General features: G+C 32.8%; 1 protein-coding gene across 3 annotated transcripts in view; it reads right to left on the bottom strand.

The window, feature by feature from the left end:
* The window catches only part of AP3B1 (adaptor related protein complex 3 subunit beta 1), a 274430-nt gene that overhangs the window by 4051 nt on the left and 254969 nt on the right, over positions 1–15410 (bottom strand). For 2 of the 3 annotated variants that reach the window (XM_060009263.1, XM_060009260.1), the window contains 2 exons: positions 12969–13066; positions 7711–7849 (listed from right to left, as the gene is read on the bottom strand). In XM_060009263.1, coding sequence (XP_059865246.1) covers positions 7711–7849; positions 12969–13066 — 237 coding nt within the window. Of the gene's footprint in view, positions 1–7710; positions 7850–11307; positions 11508–12968; positions 13067–15410 lie in introns of those variants that run through there. The other variant, XM_060009262.1, reaches the window with a different exon arrangement.

Raw genomic sequence — 15410 nt, 5'->3', positions numbered from 1 at the left:
GTTCCAGAAACTTTAAGAAGGAAGATTTTTCTCTTCAAAAGTTGTGTACCTGATTTGTAATATTCTGTAATTCAAAGCATCTTGACTTGATGCTTTGCCACAACACATTTTAAAGTTCTGCCTTTAAAGATTAAAAAAAATAAACAAACATTCCCCACCCCCACTCCTTCAAAAGACACACCAGCAATGAAAAATACAAAACGTTGAATGGAGCTGTAATGTAGGGAGGGACGACTGGGAGACCAACCAACCTCAAACACCAGTAACACCACAGATGAGAACAATAAGTGGATGACAGTTACAGATGTATTGCCTACATAAGATGGGCTCCATGTTATTAAAAGGATACCAGCTAGGTATTTTTCATTTTCATCCTACCACCAAGCACTCACTGTTTCTAATCACCAACTGAGAAGGTAAAACTGTTTGGATATATTTGTATTTCATCTTGTTAAATGTCTTTTTGTCTATTGTCTCTAACAACTGACATTTAATCTTTGAAGTTCCTAAGATTTAAAGAAAAAGATGAAATAAGGTGGTTGCCAAACCTAAATCAAAGTATGTACTACTCTTCTAAAAAAGTTAATTTGTTTTAACTACTGACAAAATTACGAGAACAGGTCAAATAATGACAATGAATTTGAACAAATATATTATTTACGACGCACGGACTTACTCCTTCATGCACTTAAACCATACTTCTTCTAGATTTGTAGGAAAATGCCTATGGACCTTAAATGCTCTTTGTTGGAAGGAAAAGAATCCTACAACTCAACTGTTTTAATAACTGAAATGTTGATAGAACAACATGAATTAAAAAATATTTATCTGAGAGGCTGCATCAATCTCCAGGGTATTCAGAAACATAAAACTTTTTTACGCAGAATCATATTTGCTACACTTAACGCAACAGCTCAAAGACATGCTTTTTCTTCTCTTGGATAGTCTTCCTGGTTTCTGATTTTTCTATTCTGAGTTCAATTTTCTTGTGTTTTCTGTTCTACTGGTTACCAGGAGCTGTGACAATGGCCCACTCAGGCTAAAACTTTTTTTTTTCCCACTCTGTACATGAAGCCTTCAATTACTGTCTGCTGAAGCAGACAGAATCCTATTAGTAAGAAAGACGATCACAAGATGCAGTGCCCTGCCCTAGCTATATAAAAATAATTAGTCCAAAGTTGACAAATGTGTAATGAAGTCGCACAATGACTATACGTAAGAAATACTGGTTTGAATAAGCCTCCTAACATCGAATACCAAAGAATGTTGATTTGGAGTATTATTTTCCAAAGGATTTAAAATGATAAACCCTTATAATTTTGAGTTAATATAGCATAACATTTTCAAAAGGCAGAGAATTTGTAAGTTGTAAAAAAATCCCATTTCGTTGACTATAAAAGTGTATTTTGAAATTAAGCTCATTACACTATTGAATTAATATTAAGAAAATATTTACATGTGGTTCAAGTTTAGACAATTTATCCAAAGCAATGTATTTTTCCCTATTATTTTTAAAAAAGCCAGCAATATTGTAGTGTTTTCCTTTAACATTCTGATTAGAATAGTTAAAACAAAAAATAAGCTACCATCAGAATTTAGGACTTTCTATTTTCTATTCTAATCTTTAGAATTGGTATAAAAAGTGATTCCCTACACTATCTTGTCAACGATGCATTCTCTTTATACAGGAAAGCTAAGAAAATCTAAGTGCACTTTCTCAAAGGAGATACGAAACATTCCAGTTATTCCAGAGCATTTTTGGTTTGTCTGTTTGGTGCGGGTGGGGTGGGATAGGACTTAACAGAAAACCAGAGAGTAAAACAAATAAATTATTACCCCATTCTCTTTGATTCCTTATAAAATTGTCAACCCAGAAGGAAAATCATCAAGAATACCTTTCTTTCATTTTTACATGAAAACATTTATATATTCCTATTTGTAAAATTGTTACATTGTAGAATATTACTTCACAAACAGTGGAATTAAATAAAATTTAAATATACAATGTTTTAAAGCAAAAATCAACTGCAGTTTGGTTATTTCTGAAATATCCAAATACGCCGCCTCTGTGTAAAAATTAGAGGTCCACATTTGCTTTTCAATGAATTGCTGCTCAGAGCCTGCAGAGATCAAAGCAGTCAGATAAAAAGCAGTGCTGCCCTCTAGTGGACAACCACCAATGTGAGAAAAACTCTGATCACGAAATAGGTTCCACAAATCTTAGTCCTGGTTTGAGATGCCAATTTGTTTTTTGTCTGTTTATTTGTTTGTTTTTTTTTTGGCTGTGACACGTGGCTTGTGGGGATCTTAGTTCCCTGACCAGGGATTGAACCCCGGGCCCTCTGCAGTGAAAGTGCCAAGTCCTAACCACTGGACATTCTCTCCAATTTGTCATATTATAGAAAAGACCGAAGCCTGGCATCTTTATATTAACAACTGTTTGTACAAACTTTTGTTTTAAGACAGATGAAGTATGGTGACTATAGTATCAGGCTTATAAAACTAGGGCACCAAGCCATCAAATGTCATTCTTAACCATTATGGTCCTTCAAAATGACCCAGTATTTAAATATTCCATAGTTATCAGGGGAAAAGAAATAAAACAACTAGCAAACAAAAACAATAACCCAAAGGTTGATCAACCTAAGAACCAAGAAAAGGAAAATATAAAAGACTCCCACCAAGAAGTAACTATGTCATTCATGTTTCTAACCCTAGCAGCAACAAAATCTGTCACAAAGGTCTTCAAAAAATATTGAATGAAGGAGTTACACAATATAGATATTTTAGGATAGAAACAATGGTATATACCAGTATTTCCCCTATTAATAACCATAAACATGTATACAACAGTGATTCACTGGATAAGGACTAGAAATGAAATAAGTTGTTCTTTACAACTACTTTAAGTAAAAAAAATTTATTTTAATCCTAAAACAATAAACTGTCTTTAAATGTGTTGATAAATTAAAAAGTTGGCTACTAGGTTGCCATGGATTCACAGTTCCATTCACAACACCTGATTTTTCTAATAGTTAAGGACCTAAGTAACAACAGTAAAACAACATTTATTCTGTAAGGATTGTAATTATTCACAGGTTGTATATGTTCAAAATTTGCAAATTAAAAAAGTGACAGGATAAACAAAATCCAAACCATAGATTACGATATACAGGGGGAAAAAAAGAACGTAAGTACTGAATACAAGTTAATGAAAGCTGTCCTAAGGTCTTACTGAATAAGGTAAGAACTAAAATAGAATCGTGGCAGAGACATGGCTTTCTGTTTTCACTCAAATATCACCCCTTATAAGGTCAATTTGTTGTTCACGAAAGGGAAAAATAAGTAGGTTGTATGACAACTGTTTTAAACAATACTACTGTATATGAATGTCAGAATTCCTGAAACTGGGTTAAAATGCAAAATGTTGAGACTGCTGAAAGGCAAACTTTTACTTATGGTCTAAGACTGTTTCAGAGCTACCACTGTAATGTGCTACTCTAGTTAACAAAAGACTTTCTTGGCTGGAACACACTGGATAAAAAGAAGAAAAACCTAAATCAAACATCTTGTTTACTGATGTTCCTGAATGACTAACCTGTAAAAAAGAAACATAAACACAGAAAAATGTATTTTAAAACATGCCATGTGGCTAGCATTAACTATGAACTTTTGGAACACTTATCTGCAACCACTTGGAATACTGGGTCCTGCCCCAGCAGTCCTGAATCTGAGTTTTTGGGTGTGGGTCCCAGGAATCTGAGTTTTACACAAACTCCCACATAGTTCTTTTATACAGAACAACGTTAGAGATTTTGAAGGTATAGATTTTTTGGCTTCTGCATTTTGGTCATTTTTATTCATTAGTTTATCAGAGGACAAGCAATGTAATTAAAGCAAATGCACCTCAGTTTCTACACTATTGAATACGAATCTCCTTCATAAACACTTAATTTCTTTTTTGGAGGGACACAAGAAATTTTTTCTGGCCCGGGATAAACCTAGGATTTCCAATGCTAGTCTCTCTAACCTCTCCTAAAACACATAAAATCTTCACCTTTTAACTTTTCCGTCTATTCATTTACTGGTTTACTGTTGTTCATTCTGCCCTTTGTATATACTCTATTAATATTGTTTTAAATAATGTGTTTTAAGACTTTCACAGTGTCTCACATTCTTATATGTGAGTATCTAACATAGGACGTGAAGATGTTCGGCTATATATTTAATAAATGCTTTTTATGATTTTTTTGATTCTGACTTCTCTATTACCCCTTATCATGTGGTAACTGTAATTTGGAAAACGGCAGATTGGCACAATGACCATAACTCTGTAGATCTCAATAAGATGGTATTGTTCTCAAAGAGCAGCTTTTTCAATCAGTAAGTACATACCACAGAAATGAAGATAAAATTAAGTCTTTCAATAGTATACTGGTTGGCTTTCTGATTCTATGGTTCATTTAGAAAATCAAAACTAAATGTCACATAATCTGAAAGTAGTTCTACTTTCTCAACTGATCTTTGAAACCGGTTAACTAGGCTGAAAATGCTCCTGGTTTTTGAATTGAATTCCATAAAACTTGTGCTCCTTTAATTGACTTTTTCTTAATGGAGGTATTTGCTGCTAATGTGTTAGGAACCATTTTCTCTTACATATTCAATTAAAATTTCTACTTTATACTGTTACACACTTCTACATATTAATGAAGATTCACTTTTTCTTAGCTAATTCTTATGTTAAATACTTTTTAACTTGGTATTTAATGTAAAAAATATTCAAATTGTAAAGAGTAGTAGGAATATATTATCCTAAAACTAGACAATGGGAACTTAATTCATTGAATGGTCAGAAAGAATATTCTAATGCTAATTAAAAAGTCCTCTCAGAAATGAAAGATCCTGAAAAATTAAATAGAACATAGGTAGGCCAGCCAAGAATAATTTATTGTACTGAAAATTTTAATTTCTTAAAATACTAATGGTCAAAATGCTTTTCAAGCTTATTGTTTTTTTATTAAAAATGATTACCATTAATAAATACAATAATGGTTTCGGTCCTATTTTTCATAAACTCAAAAAAGCAACTACCACAGATGAATAGAGAAGTCATTCAAAAATCTCATAGAGATTTCAATTTTATTACTAACAATTAAATCATATAAAGGCTTAGATATATAAACTCATTCATCCCACAGGGTAATCCCCTACTGAACACTGTCAAAAACATTAATACAATTCAATAAAGTGGTAAACTGTTAATTTTTGTTATTATAAACAGTAATTGCTATTTCATTTTAAATGAAATTAAGAAAGCTATTGGTATAGACTGTACTACCAACTGTTTATTTCAGTTTTAACTTACTGAGCATAAAAGAATGGCAAAAAATGTTACATTTGTGGGATAGTAATTTTTGTCAATATCTGTATGAAAACTACAAATAACTCTAGGTATTTATTGGAAGGCTTCTAAAATTTAAAACATTATTATAGCCATACCTTACTATAAAAAAAGCAAATGTAAAACATTTTCAATAAGTACAATGAGACTTGTGAGGCAGGTTAAGATAGCACAGCCTATTTAGAATTATATATAGGCATTTTATTCACTTTTGGCTCATTTTATTCACTTCCGGCTCCTCCACCCAGTTACAGAGCCAAATACCAGGCCACTGTGATAAGGCTGGACTGGAAAAGTGTCAACACATTGCAGAAGTGTATGAGGACCATGGCCATTAAGTATAAGTGCAAACTCTGCACTCCAAAGGCAGATAGAAATGGTTCCTAGTTGTGTGTCTCCCCTGCACTGGTATGGATAATTGAGAATTGACTGTAACTTAATCCTGTGAACAGGCATTAAGTTCTAAACCACCAAGACAAGTTATAGGCAAACTTTATGCTTTAATAAGAATTATACAACTGTGCTAAGTGTCTTACTTAGTCTTTTTCCCAATAGGAAAATGGCTTTCATATCAGTTGGTTTTGAGAAGGTAATCTGGCTATTTTCTTCTAAGAAACAAAAACCTGGAACACTGTCATTGCTTTCAGAAAAGTTAAAAACCCACATACAAAGCAAAACAAAAACTTAATTAGAAGTTCCAACATAAACAAGGGTTACCCTATGTTGTTTTGTCTACTACAAAGGAACATATTAAAATAAGACTGAAGTATTGCTGGATATTAGATGTGTCAGGTAAAATTTCATACAGCATAAGCTAAAAGTTAAAGTTGATGTACAATACTTTGGTGTTTTAGTAATTTCAATAATTCAAAGGATCCATAAATAAAACAGAACAACTTCTGCTGAAGAAAATCACTCAGGAAAGTGAAAAAAAGTATTTAAAGCAGAAAACAAAACAAGGAAGACTCAGAACCAAAAATTTTTACTAAAAGCCTTCTTTTTGTTCATTTTTTCCTCTATTGACCAACACTAACTGATAGATAAGGTGTATATTTGCATGGCGGTACCAATATGATGACCTTATATCCATTTTATTATTTTATCACCACCCTATGTGAGATAGATAGGGCTTATCAAAAATTAAGAAATGGAAGCATCAGATCTCTTGAGCAACTTACTTGGACCTCCTCTTCGCAAAAAAAAAAAAAAAAAGGCACAAGGCAAATTTGATTTTTGACTAGTACATGCAGTTTTCATTCTGTCATGATTAGTAGATGAAGTTAGGCAACTCTGTAATGGCAGATCAAGACTTGAACTCAGCTCTTCTGATGTCAAGTCCAATGTTCTTCCATAGATAACAGAATTTCATTTCAATCACCTTCTTTCCCTGCCATCAATTTCCAAACAGATGAGGTACTTAAAGCCCATAAGGAGAAGTTATAAAGCCCAATAATGGCAGAACTGAGTCTAAAAAAATCCAGATCGGCCTCTCTTGCCCCTGTATTAATTTAAAAATACATTTTTAAAGGGTTGAAGGCGTTCTCTTTGATTTTCAATTTATTTCCTAAATGTAATGGTGGAAGTATGCCCTTGGCAGTAGAATGGCAGAGGAATTAAAAGATAGTTTGCAATGAATTCCTTTAAACTCACAGAGGACTAAGTAACAACTGCATGTTTATTTAAGGAGTAATTATTTTACTTTCATTTCAAGCCACTAGCATTCATAAGGATACAAAGAAGGCACATACTAATCACATTTTCTGTTACCTTTAAGGACAAATAACGTGGACCTCATGTTTTAGATGGTTGGTGGTGAAGATATTTCCTGGCCTAAGAAACAGAAGCTGCATTTGGCCCCATGTTGGTTGTCTAGCAGCTCCTTATTACTGGAAGCAGCCTTAGGGAATTGCTGTCAAAAGGAAATCTATACCCAAACTTCCCCCTTTTCAAGTAAAAAAGTCCAAATCCATTGCTTTATAAAACAGTTCTTCCTGGAATTCACTGAATCTGGTGAAATAAGAAATTCTCAGCCATATCTCACACAAGGTACCTTTACAAATCACCAAGCTACTATAAAATGCAGGTATACTATCTGTATCTTTCAGGAAAGCCCGTATCTGTGTACTAAGGATTGTATGAAATAGGGAAGAGGGCCTTAATCCAAACCAATCAATCAAATGTATCATCATAAAAAAGGAGGGGCACATATATGTTTAGGGGTTTTTATTTTCAAGGAAAATTATGAATTGAAAAGTATAGATTTATACATGTAGACAAGTTATCTCCACATCACGTGTCAGTGAACCTACCTGTGTATATTATCTTGGCCAGAAGGGACTACACCTACGTTGGCTACGTTTACAACCTTCTGAAGGATCACAGAGGAAGTGAAATTCTGCGGTGCAGCAATAATTACAGTAGAAGTTTCATTCATTCCCGTTAGCATTCCTGTAAGAGCAAAAGGCGGCTCCCTTTTACTAATTTCTTTATGAAAATTATATTAAACAATTTAAAATTCATAGCCAAAATTTAAAAACTTTTTAAGAGAAGAAATACCACTTCAGAATGTAATTTACAAGATAATTTTCATAAAATTAAAATGAACTGCAACTGATTAAAAATTTTTTTAAAATCCTCGTTGTGTTGAAAAATGTGTAAAAATGCAGTCAAACATCACTCTTAATAACCTGATTTTAAATACTAAGATTGATAAAAGCATAGAATCACAAAGATAAAATTCCAATTTCACTCCCTTTAAAATATACACAATTAATTTGGGCTTTATAAACTATTAAGGTTTTACTTTTTAGGAGTTTGGTTTTTTTCCTTCTCCTTTTCATTCAAAGATCTCTCTTACCAAATGCTGCTTCAGAACAAATCAAAGTGTTTCTGGAATAACTAGAAACACTATATTGTTTCTATATTGTTTCTATATTGGTCTCAATATAATGGATCAAAGTTATCTCAACAGTGACTGAAAGTCACCGAACAGTTACGTGGTTCTAAAACATAGACAAGTATCTAAGCTACACTTAGTGATAACAGTATTTGCCTAGTAAGTGGAACTATGGTTACTGACAAAAACAACTGAAATTTCTGAAGCAAAAACATTTGAACACAAAGGAAACAATGTAAATTGGAAAAACTTAAATCCCAGAGACATTTCAAATAATATTTAAGAAAGAAATTAAGTTAAGCAAAATCATGAACAAAAACCATATAGAATTAACACAAGGCATGCCATTAATATCAGAATCTTATGTACAAATGTTCAAAGGACAAATTCAATAACATATCAAACTCTTGGAACAAATACTGAAATTAAGTACCCGGTTAAATAAAACCAAAATAGTTATAATAAATGCCATCTATCTGGACCTGTGATGTAAGTCATTGACTCCTAACGGTATCTACTAAAAATGATTATCTTTTGAGACATATGATATGTGTACAATAGTTTATAAAATTTATGAAAATGGTAAAAGCTGATTTTATGTTTTCAAAAGGCCCTCCACCTTTAGGATTATGTATTTAATTTTGTTATTTATTGCAAATACAACAGAAACATTTTAAAACCCCTATGATTTAGCAGCATGAAGACTAAAGCCTAACACTGTAAAAAGACTTACTTAGCTTTTAACAAAGAACAGTTTTTACTAACCACTTTCAAACTCGGGGACACTATGTTCTGTCTTAGACTGTATAACTTCAATATTAGGCAAAAGCTTTAAAAACCACACAAGCAAACACTGCTTTTAAGTAAAGCACAGTGGCTGCTGACATAACACTGCTGAGAGATGTGTATACTCATTTAGGATTTAAACCTTCTCCATTAAGCTCTATTGAAGAGCAACTTCTGAATAAATGAATGCAACTATGTTTATGTTAAAAGCCTGTTTCCCTCCGCCTGTAATTAAAGGAAATGTTGTACAAAGCCAGTACTTTTGTCAAGCTCCTGTAAATGGAAAGATGGATAGCACTCAGAGAAGTGAATGCATTGCTTCATATTTAACCTTAACACTCTTGTCATTAATGGTTTGTCTAACTTGGTCTATAAGAGACAAGGTATTGCTCCACTGAAGTAAAATTAAAAAAAATCAACTAAACCATGCTTTTCAGAACAGAAGATTCATTATCGCCAGCTAATGTATTGGCATAAAGCAAAGTAACATGCTATCAAGTAAGGCACACATTCAATCTGCCTTCCCACCCCCCTTTATTTTTAACTCATGCTGTTTTATTGTTATAGGCAATTTGTACCACTCAGCATGACAGTGTAAACTGAATCAAGATTAATTTACATGCAAAAGAACACTTAGGAGAGCAGCATGGTAAGCAAATGTATTGTCTCGATTGCTGAGGTGGAAAAAGAACCTGGAAAGAAAAAAAGGTGCTCTAATTAAGGGGCATCAAATATGATTGCCTGCGGTGGTTAAGGGCCAGAAAATAGTGAATGTCTGGCCATTTAAAGAATTAGCATCTTGCTAGCTAGCAACCCAGAAGACGGAGGTATAAATCATAATGAAATTAAGTAGCCATTCTAGGTTTCTTAAACCAGCGATTTTTTCTAAATGAAAATATATCAGGTATTCTTAAATTAACGAGAAAGAAAAATATGCCAAGATATCATTAAAAGTTTCTTCTACAAAAACAGACTTCAAATACTATACAGCCTGCTCATGCACAATAAAGGTAAAGTTACTGGAGAAATATTTTAAAATTCTCAGATACAGAATTTTGCTTCATTAGAATTTACCTAATTTTGGTGAGGCACTGGACAGCACTTAATTTAGGTTAATCAGCTGTAATTAACTGCTAAAATGTAAATAAAATAAGAAAAGATTTTAAAAATTTCTTGTAAGTTTTAGATTTCCAATTTAATTCATAAGAAGAAAATGAATAAGAGGAGGAAATTTGGAATAAGCAGTTGGCTTGGGTCTCTTACAATTAAAACTGCTTCAAGAAACGCAATTACAGTTTTAAAAGTAAAACAGAGATCCTATTGATAGTAGTGAAATCATCCCAGAGCTAGATCATGAACTAACTTTGCAAGGCTCAAAACTCATAATAATGAAAAAATTATGGCTTCTGGTTAAGGCTCATAATATGAATACTCTGGATAACTTCAAAATATACAATAAACCAATCTTTTGTTTAGTACTTTGACTACCAACCTTATAAAAATGCATGTTTGGTCATGGAACTCTAAATGCAACAACTGAGAAAAAGTGATAGAGCAGGCTGTATATTAGGAATAAAACATTTCCGTTTAAAAAATATTAATCTAATATGTACAACCTGTTAGAAGTATTCTTATTTAATATTATATACACTTTTCAAATATGCACATCTGTATAAAAATAGAACCAAATTTCTCATGTTTTTAATTATAATTTCTTCAGTTAAATCCCAGTTAATACATTTAATACATTTCTTGAGTCTTGAAATATATGCCCTGTGAAACGAGATATTAAGTGTGTAAATTCATTTTATTTAAAGTAGAAAAACAAGTTAAAGCTAGCATGTAATGATGCACGCAGACATTTCTTAACTTTATTGGCATTTTAACTTCCCGAAGTTTGCACTGATAAAATCTGAGGAAAGTGATTTTTATTCTGATTTAGAATTTTCAGTTAATGAGTCATTTATAGGTATCTTCTGCAAAATAAGCTAAGCTCTTCCTAGAGTAGTATAACAAATAAATACATGTGTAAAGTTGAGAATTGAGACCTCTATTACCAAAGCAGCTGAAATCTAGAACTAAAAGGATGCTATTGAAAACTCTTTAAACCTGCGGTAAATTTGTCAGCATCAAGTCCCACATCAAAGAATGAACTTAGGAGGACAGAAAGCATGATACAGAAATGCCAAGAGACTTGCAAGGATTTACAAATACTCCATATAAACAAATTTTCAAATAGCTTTATTCAGAGTAGCCTTTCTGCTCTATTAAACATAGCAAACAGCTGCCAGATTTATTCAGACAAATAATCAACAACCATAGAAGTAAAATGGCAGAAGAAAAAGGAATTTTGGCAACATCTCCACAGAGGACCACAGCTGTTCTCCAAGCGCTCCTCTCTCACGTGATTACAGTTCTGTATGGCTAGTCAGGGAAAAAAATCCCTCAGTCACAGCAGAGCACAAAAAACTTGATCAAAATATCAAGTACATAATTCTAAACCAAAGTTGAGGAAGAGAAAAGATATATAATAATCTGCTGCTTTAGAAATACTTTAGCTGCACTTTTCAAAAAAAGGAATATCCCCTTAACAATAAATGTGCCAAGGCTTTATTCAGTCCCTATGTGCCACTCACCTGGGTTTGCTGAGCAGGTGTAAAGCAGAGAGGCAGGCTTTAGCCAGCAAAGGGTAAGAATAGCAAATGTAAGAATCAATTCAATTGGTCAATAGAAAAATAAAATCACATATATGACTTTCTATAGCAATAATCAACATCCAAGAAAAGTAAACTCAAAGATGGATTTAGTCATTCTTTTTTATCACTTAAAAATAAGGCAGAATAAAAGGTTACTATTAATTTACAGTCGTGTATGAGATTTTCTTTGTGAGATTCTTCTACAACAGGTCCTTCTGACATTGTGAATTGCAAAGGTTCATAGTTTAAAAAAAAAAAAAAGTCTCTGGCACTACATGATAGAGTGCCAGGAAGCAAGCCCTTCTCTTTAGGTGTAGATATTTGTGTTTGCCTGTACTTTGTGAAAGCTTGACAGGTATGATTTAATGACCTCAAGATAAAGGGAATCTTTGATAACCCCCTCCAAAGGAAAAAATAGCCTAGATTCACATAAACTTTAAAACATTGCTGACTATACCATTTAAATATGTCCTAGTTTTTATAAATTCAATTCTTAAACACATAAAATGAGACAGTTGTTTTCCCTTATTCATACATGACAAAAATTGTTTTTATTAGAAAGTATGCCTAACTCTAGGGCAAGCCTAAGATATTAATGCTTTCATTATGCTGAAAATATTTTTTTTTTTTGGTGCTTATTTTAAAATGTTTCAGCTCTGATATAGCCTGACAGCATAGCATTTCTTCAATACAGAATAAGGTCAAAAGAAAATGGAGGTATTTTAATGCTATAATTAGGATTTTATTTTGAAAGGGCACTCTAATGTGTACAGGGAAAAATATATTAGTAGAACACGAAAAACAGTTCTATAGTAAGAGGAAATACAGAAACATGTACAGTGATGAGACTTTGCTAAGTCCCAAATTCCTGACATTTTCACTAATACAAAACACATGAATATATCATTAGATTGACAAACCAAAACTCCAAGAATTGAAAAGTTAATTAAGAATCAATTTATTATTTAAAAGACATATTAATCAATTTGCAAGTATGCCAGGAATGTAGACAAACATATACCTTTAGGGTTATTTTATAAGCGCAAAGCATTAGCAAAAATTGGAAGACTGTGCATTGACATCTGTTAATGGCTATGTACATATGGTAATTTATTTTAGAGACCAGCCAGAGGAATGAGCACATGTTATTTGGGATGCCAATTTCTAGTAAATTGTAATAATCTCTCACCTTGCTCTTTCTTAAAATCTTTCTCTGACATGGCCACAGGTAAAAGCAGTTCTCCAACAGGAGGCTGAATATTAACACTGAAGCAATCATCCTTGGTACTAAGGAAAAAACACATTAAAGCTGACTAAATGCTTAATAAATAAACATTCTTCTCAATACTATGCAGTTAAATAGGTGCAATGAAAGCATACAGAGATCTGCTTGGCTTAAATATCACAGCTAAAAAAGGTTTGAAATATTTCTCAACACTATCTGCAGAGAAATACATCTGTTACCTGAACTAGAAAACGTATATATATATATATATATATATATATATATATTTTTTTTTTTTTACAAAAATATGCAGTTATGGTAAATATGCCATTTGACATAGAACTTTTAAAAATAGGTAAGCAAGGGTATATATCCATTACTATCAGAGGAACACTTAATGCAGCTTATCTAGTAGAGAATATTTTATCTTCAATTTTGTAGTAAAAGTGTAGAAAATGGAGTGGCTTAGTCTTAAATAGTTAAGATATGTCTTTTAAGATATTAATTTTTAAGTAAAGAATAAAATGGAGTGACCATACTGTGTTAAGATATGTGTGAAAAAAATAATACCTCATCTGCAAACTTGCTTTCTTAAAACAAAACCCCTCATTTTCTAGTAGCATTATTCACTGACATTATTGAACATGTGGTGAAAGTTTTTCAAATTACAGGATATGAAGAATTTAGGAAAGGCAACTTTCTATTTTCATCATACAGAAAAACAATACTGAGTGCATTTATTTCATTTAAATCTCATGAAACTACTATCTTTATTAAAAAATTACTAAAACTGCTTTAAAATGTTTTAAAATTACAAGTTTGAAGTTAGGTTGATGAGTGTATCAGTTCGCAATGTGTTTGGCTGCAAAGAAGCAGAAAATCCAACTGACAGTTTCTTGAGAGACGGGTGCTTATTGTTCAGTGTATAAGTAATCCTGTAAGTTACCAGTCAAAGGCTGGTTCAATGGCTTAAAGATGCTGTTAGGAACCCAGGCTTCTCTAGCTTCCAACTCCACTAGCCCTAGTGTGTTGGTTCTTATCCTCATGGTTGCCAGATGGCTGCTGTATCTTTAGGTACCACTTTAACATTCCACTGAAGAAGGAAGAGTGATGATGGAAGAGTAGTGAATAATTGAGCCAACTGACAACTAACTACATGATTTTTCCTACAATACCTTCTTATGAAGACTGATCACATGGTTAAGATTCCTATTTCTGTACTACTTATTCTCATGTACTTCCTTGAAATAAATTTCCTATTAATTGAGGTAACAATACTGTAATATGCAGCATGACTATAAGCTGATCTCTTAAGGTGCAAAAGCCGATTATAAAAAGCCATGTGAGGTAACCAGAATTCAATCAGATAGCATTTTAAACGTAGATGGAATTATATGATGCTGAGAATTTGAAATTGTGCAGAATTCTGTCAAGTTCAAAAGTCTTTAAGCTTTTAGACAGGTATAAGGAGCAAAATAAATGCAGAATCCAATCAAGTATTAAAAAAAAAAATTGAGCCAACTGAATCTGTTCCTTTTTATCAGGAAAGCAAAAGCTTTACTGTAAGTCCCAGGGAAGGAATTCTAGTTTTGTGTTAGAACTGGGTCTCATGGCCAGTGGGAAGATGGCTAGGGAGATGGGAATTGTGGATAAGAAACACCAAACATTAGGTTAAGAAAAATACTTTCTTGAAGGGTGGGGTAGGGACAAATATTAAAATATAAAGAAAGAAAAGAAAATCCACTTTGATTTTATGCTATTATATGCTATAAACTTTTAAGCTGCCTTATTTTTTTAAATGGAACAAGGTACGGACTAGACTAAAAAAAAACCAAAGAATGTTTTGAATTATTCACACATGGATTGCCCAAGGCAAATCAATAAATCCAATTTATTTATTAATTCAATAAACATTTACTGAATACAAACTTGATCCCATGTACTGTGTGAGTGTCTGGGGATTTAAAGACAAGTAAGATTGGCCCTTGAAGTTCACAATTTTAGTGAGAGAGAAAGAGTTCAATTATGTTTATAACAGAAAGGTAAGTGCTATGTTAGAGACATGTAGAAAGTATCATAGTCCAAGGAAGAGGGGCTGATTAATTCTGCAGGAGAGAGGTAGAGATAAGTTTACTTCCAAAAGGAGGGAGAGGAGCATTCTAGGGATTCTACACCTATGTTTTGGGAATGGTGAGCAGTGTGGTGTGTCAAAAGATGGGATTAGGGGCACACTGTAAGGAACAGCATACACAGCATGACCATTAGTCCCAGTTCTCCCATGGCAGTTGTCCTGGAATCTTGTTCAGTTAATGTCTCCTTTCACTCTCTGAAGTGTCCTGATTTGTATGACAAAGTGTATGATTTACTCTTATAACTCAGACAAAGGTGCTTCAAAGTTTCCTGGGA

This window comes from Delphinus delphis, chromosome 3 (assembly GCF_949987515.2).
Source record: "Delphinus delphis chromosome 3, mDelDel1.2, whole genome shotgun sequence".
Taxonomy (NCBI): Eukaryota; Metazoa; Chordata; class Mammalia; order Artiodactyla; family Delphinidae; genus Delphinus; species Delphinus delphis.
Note: the sequence above shows the minus strand (reverse complement) of the source record. Positions and strands in the feature narration are given on the sequence as shown.